At 39.0% G+C, this 6,152-nt stretch overlaps 1 protein-coding gene across 1 annotated transcript in view; it reads left to right on the forward strand.

Moving 5' to 3' along the window:
• Positions 1 to 4,223, forward strand: part of T265_03959 (hypothetical protein) — a gene marked incomplete at both ends in the record, with an annotated part of 14,490 nt that extends 10,267 nt beyond the window's left edge. The window contains 3 exons of the mRNA XM_009168566.1: positions 131 to 342; positions 1,567 to 1,736; positions 3,992 to 4,223. Of these exons, the coding sequence (XP_009166830.1) occupies positions 131 to 342; positions 1,567 to 1,714 (360 nt within the window). The remainder of the gene's footprint in view (positions 1 to 130; positions 343 to 1,566; positions 1,737 to 3,991) is intronic.
• Positions 4,224 to 6,152: the final 1,929 nt, after the last annotated feature.

Below are 6,152 nucleotides of genomic sequence, written 5' to 3' on the forward strand. Positions count from 1 at the left end.
TTAGAAGGTTTATGATATATAATATAATATAATATAATATATAATAACATAATATATTATTATATGTATATACGTATATGTTGTTACATTATATAATATAATCTTTCATAACATCGAACCTTTGTTACAGTATGACCCAACGGATATTCCGGGACACGGTCTTCTGAGTGAAATGTCTTTGGCCGAATTAAAGGAGCGGCTCTTTCTCCTGAGACAACAAAATTCGATCACTTTGGCCGATAAAATAAACGACATAAAGTGTCAACGACAAACCAAGAGTGAAAATATCACTGAGCTCCAGAAACTCATAAGTTGTTTTAGGAATGCAAAAACGACTTCAAGGTGAGTGTGAAGGCAGTGGTAAAAATTGAAATTAATTCTTTAGTTATTTCGTGCTAAGTAACTAGAATCAAGGTATGCACGGTTTTCTACAACAAAATCTATTCTTTTAAATTTAGACAATAAAATTTGTACAGAGCCTAAATTGGATGAAAAGGATTAATTAAACGGATCATTTTTGGGAAACATTACTGACGAACTATTGGTCTGTCCAAGTAGCTACGGCCTTTCTCTAGGTCAGCGATTTGTTAGGATTTGAAAAAGAACTCAGTTTATAGATGATTGTTTTCCAACGTAACGATCAAATATAGATTTGGAACTTTTGCTTACACGTTTCAAAATCTGCTGAAACACTTGCTGACGTAGAAACAACACGATGTTAATCTTTCAGAATGTTAGCAGACAAAACAAAAAACCAAGTATTCGTAGATGAGACTACGTAAGAATAAAAATTGCGGCCTTCTAGTTCATGGCGGAACATTAAAAATACAGCTTTATTTAAAAGTGTAATTTCGATATCCACAAATCTAACTTACTTTAAATTGATCCACGCGTAGTCATGGTGAGTGTTGGTTGCTGGTCATCACAAGATCCATGCGAGTTGTGATAAGAATCGTATAGCTTGTCATCAATAACACCAGTAGTTTATTCTTCAGCCTAGTTTTTAAATCCACATAGACATCTTTATTTTTTACGGGAGACTTGAGGAACGGAGAAGTGGGTTCTTTCGTAGGGACCAAAAATATGGCGGAGTGATTCTTGCGAGATTTTATTCTGAGCTACTTTCGGGAGTAGGCTCGATAAGCCAAATGTGTACATTAGATTTAACGAGTGTCCAGGTTATTAGAAATTTCTCTGAAACTAATTAGTTGCTGACAAATATGAACAGCCATGGAAGAAATTCCGGATCGGTAACGACGAAGTCAGCTTTTAAAAAAATCTAGAGCAATACGTTGCTGTCACTTGTATGTTTAAACGACTAAATGAACCATATATACCCTAGTGCCAAGTATGATATACGACTACATGTAGCCGAAACAACACTAGCTGTAAAAATGTTCACTGATGGTCCTAATCTGAACACAACACATAGGGGCAACTGTCTAGCATAAGAGGGCGAAAATATTGAGGTTGTTTTGTTAGGATTCCTGGGTAAGTATTTCTGCCCATTCTGATTCAGTAACAGTAACAAAAACTCTGTTTTCATTCCTAATCCACACAATTCAGAAAACGTCAGAAGAACTGTGAGGGAGGGAAGGAAGATTTGTACGATTCGCACCCAGAATTAAAAGACCTCGCTCAACTGTTACTAAAAAGACGGAGAGAGCGTCAGGAACTTCAATCTGCGAAAGCCTTGGTGAAAATAAGTCGATAGAAATAACCGTAGCCAGTACAAGGTAACATTTACGGTTGCTGTGTGACAAAAAAAGCGTGCATACAAAAGAATACGTTTTTGATGCGGCTTACTATTTCATGTTGTCTTAAGGATTTCTTGCATCCGCTGAATATGAGGGTAACTAACAAGAAACATTTAACAAAAAAATTTCGGTGGTGCTATTTATTCTCTCCCATAATGCAATTACTCTCGTGAACATATAATGCAACAAGTCGCCTTAACTTAAACATAGCTACGCCCCGCAATTTGTCATCTTAGGTGCATGACACCTTCAGAAGTGCATTTACAATAAACAGAATAATTACATTTAGAGTGTCGATGGCTTTGTGTATAAGGTTTGGGTGGTGAAATGGTAGCTACATCCGTGGGTAGAAAGACTAGGAAATCTATGTCACATATGCATTAACGGTGAAAACAAGCAGAAAATTAAGTCTCAGAATCGATTTCTGTTGGCTAAGGGACCTATTAGGTCATGGGCTAATCATTAGAAATTTTCAGCCAACTGCTGTACACAATAGTTTAACGTGAAGACTGCTGAACTACAAAAACATGAGAAGTTGCATAATGATTTCATCTATTATAAGTTTCACGTCAACACAGAACCAGTCTTCTAGGATTGAACTCGATTCACTGCACGGACCATCCAAAGAAGAGTCCCATTTATATACTTCCTTGGTGTTGTTTCATATGGAATTATTTGTGGGTGGTCGCGAAAAGGATAGAATCCACGCTGCCATCACATTCGTTCAAGCAGTCGTCCTGCTCTCCTGGTTAAATCATTCTGGTGAGTCCACAGCAAAGAGGGACAGCACTGTACTCGAATTTCGTTCTTATTAAGGCCCACCAGTAGTGCTGACTTTTGGTCGTGCATGGATTTGAACTTCGCGAATCTGCTGTGCGAAACGAGTGTTTTATGCTTGTTGCACGAACGCAGGCTGGACCCATCCGAATTTTCACGTTCGAACAGGTGTGCTTGTTTACGCTTGATGTGACTGTTGAGCCCGAAGCCTGGACCAGCTGCCAAGTAACAGCTTGGTCGTGTCGGTCGATTACCCCACAAAATTCTGGACAGCACAATGAGAATTTTTGCTGGATGGATGGCTAATGACAGCTCCTACCCTGTTTCATGCTCTAAAAGAATATTGCGATTCTAGAATTGTGGAATACCCAGTTCATCGGAAAACCTGGAAACAATTATGTTGCTTATCTTGCGAAATATTTTCGTTACACGGAATTTGAAAATGCTATGGGGACCTGAAACGGTTACAAACAATTCGGTGCATGGTCCTTTTTCCCCCAACCACTGGTTTTTATACCACTTGAGAACATAAACCAACTTTCGTAGTTGTTTGCAACAGTGTATTATCAACAGAACTATGGATGTATCAACTGTCTTGAAATGATTTATTTGGATGTAGCCCAGCCGCAAACAACTCATTAAGTTTGAAGCTTCATAATGAATTTCAGCTATCACACTACTACCCGTAGAACGAGGCAGCCTAGACCACGTAGCTTAACGCCGTCCATGTTTGTGGATGATACATTGTATGGCACTACACCAATAGCTATCGTGACGGTGGATGCATGTCCACGAAAACAGGCAGTGTGAGGAGCAGAAAAGTCATGATAACAGGCTGGAAATAAATCGGATTGCAGACCGATCCTTTACCACTCTCCACCTAGCATACTCTCACTATAATTCTCGCTCAGGCTTCATCGTTTTCCTTGTTAAATGGCACTCTAAATGCTAGAATATCAAGATATACATTGAGAGTAGAGAAATCATTAGTTCAGTTGTTTTCCTAAAGGGGATTTACCTGTCAAAATCATCAGATACTTATCTACAGGTTTCCGGTATTTGCGGATCTTTGGCGCAACTAGAGTTGAAAAACTAATGTCCTGATTTTTTTGGTTGTTGCTACTATTCTCAGGAGTTCTACATATTAGGATATTGGTTTGATGTATGATGGGTTTGAGACAGCTCAGTGGTTAAGGTGCCAGCTTACGGTCAAGAAGGTCAGTGGTTCCAATCCAAACTCAGCATTTCGGCTGCACCCGTCTAGACTCCATTGGGCACTATCTGGGTCACTGTGCATCCTTGCGCTAGCGTGACAGCTAGGCTCCGAAACGGCTGAACGATTAGCTATTATATATTATCTTATGTATGAAGTAGCCACTGATATGTTCTATAGCCCACCTCGACTCCTAACCTTCAATTCCAGTCTAACTCTCGAAATGATGTTTTCTTCATTTCAGAAGTTTGTCAAAATGAAACTATTTGAACGAAATGCTGAGCTATTTCTATCTGTCTAATGAGCAATCCAAATAGACCGTCAGTCAAAAGAAGGCGGAATGAAGGACTGGGTTAACGTTTACTAAATAACATTTTTTAATACATTCATGTCGTTTTTTACTTACGCGTATATTTCACATAACCCAAGGTACTGTTCAGCCACTAAAGTACAGAAAATGCAGCATACAATGACCGATGCATAAAGCTGTATGTGCTTGTTACATTTTTTCACTTCAAACAACCCGGAACTTAGTGAGAAATCTTGCAATGAAAGTCGTGAATTTATCTGCTGGGAAATTAGCTCGCAGTATTCCGCGGGTTTTGCAAAACCGTAAAGTTTACGTCAAACTCAAAACGTTGTTCCGGACACTTTAATTTCACTCCGAACATTTAGGTATGTTTTTAATAACTCTTCAGTATTTTCACAGATGCGCTAGAAATTGATGCAGATATATCAGTAGAAATTTTACGACGCCGATTTAAGTGCATCCAAGTTGGACGGGAAACGAAAAACAAACGCAACCAATAGCAAGCAGCGTCTTCTAATCTTGTGTACACCCAATTTGTCGAATATTTGACTTTAATTTAGTAATCAAACAATGCAAATAAATTAGCACTGTTTCGTTTTAAAAAAAACCCTCTTCTAATCTTGTGTACATCCGATTTGTCGAATATTTGACTTTAATTTAGTAATCAAACAATGCAAATAAATTAGCACTGTTTCGTTTTAAAAAAAACCCAACAAAAATGGATGCTGTTCCCAAGTTTTTTCAATCATCACAGACAAAGAAAGGGTAGCAAAACTGAGGAGACCTCGATGTTTGTAAAGCTGAATGCAGGAAAGGTGGCTTGCAACTGTCACTAAACTTTTGTATATTTGGTGGTAGCTTCAATGCCTACAATAATGTTAAGTTAATAAGCCTCATAATTATCAAGGCTAGAAAATCATATGGAAGGAAATCGCTGAGTCGATGCCTAACGTTTTTTAATAGTGTGGCTGTTGCGGAAATATTTAAATTTGAATAAAAACTGATGAGAAAATACAAGTCCTGTTAGTCAAATTACTAAGTTTGAGATTTTATGTAGTTCCCCAAAGATACCCTTATATTCAGACAAAATGTTCAGGTTTGGAATCGTCCTCCTAGGATTTTTGTGCGTGGCGTGAGGCGGTAGGAATATGCGTAAATATATATACATATATACGTAAATTTTGGTCCATCGTGGCCGAGTGTGGATACCCAAGGTAGACATTTCTGTGCCCCACGCAAAATGCTTGCAATGGAAACGCATTAACTCCCATACGCATTCGGTGAAACAAGGTCCTGTTAAAAGGTAAGGATAAAGGACAAGAGTGGCAATTCATTGCAACCAAGTTATGTCTTCTGAGAATATGCCAGGATGCAAGCTCATGAATCTTTCAAAGCAACCATATTTGAACACCTTGTTACAGCAAAAAGCCATCAGCGGGATCAGTCAAGGTAGGCTTCCAACAAAAAGTGACAAAACGACGTACATTCGTTAGCTAGGCGTTCTGGTTAGTAAGTGACAGCAAGCAGTGTTCTCTACGTTTTTCAACTACGCACACTGGAAGTCCTGCGAACCTTTCCATGGAAAGCATTATGATGGAACGGTTCTCGCCTTGACCATAGGAGAGTTTATTGTGCAGTGACTGTCATGATTTCTCTCCGGCGAAGTTTCGACTGAGGGATGAAATGGTTCTTTTATCAGAGTTTTTCAGGCATCAACAACACCAGGTGATGTACAGATGTTTTGTGTACCACTGAGGGTATGCCATCTGTGTCAAAGTAAAAAACGTGAGACGCGAACGTCTGGAGTGTAGTAAGGATAGAAATATTCGTAAAAGTACCAAAGTCAAGGGATCTTGGCTAACAGAATACTTATGTTCTACGGGGCTGAATTCGCAAACTCATTTCTTTTGAGATTGCAACACAAGGGCAAAATATCAGTATCAACAGATTTGATGGGTGTTTTAGGATCTGAGTGTGAATGTAGTGCTAATTGTTGAGGGGATGTGGAGCGGCACTTAGCCGAACTGACTGGAAAACACTGAGAAGTGCAGGTAAACGTCCAGGTTTCATTCTAGCCCTCCTTGTTGACATGGCG

This window comes from Opisthorchis viverrini (assembly GCF_000715545.1).
Source record: "Opisthorchis viverrini unplaced genomic scaffold opera_v5_61, whole genome shotgun sequence".
Taxonomy (NCBI): Eukaryota; Metazoa; Platyhelminthes; class Trematoda; order Opisthorchiida; family Opisthorchiidae; genus Opisthorchis; species Opisthorchis viverrini.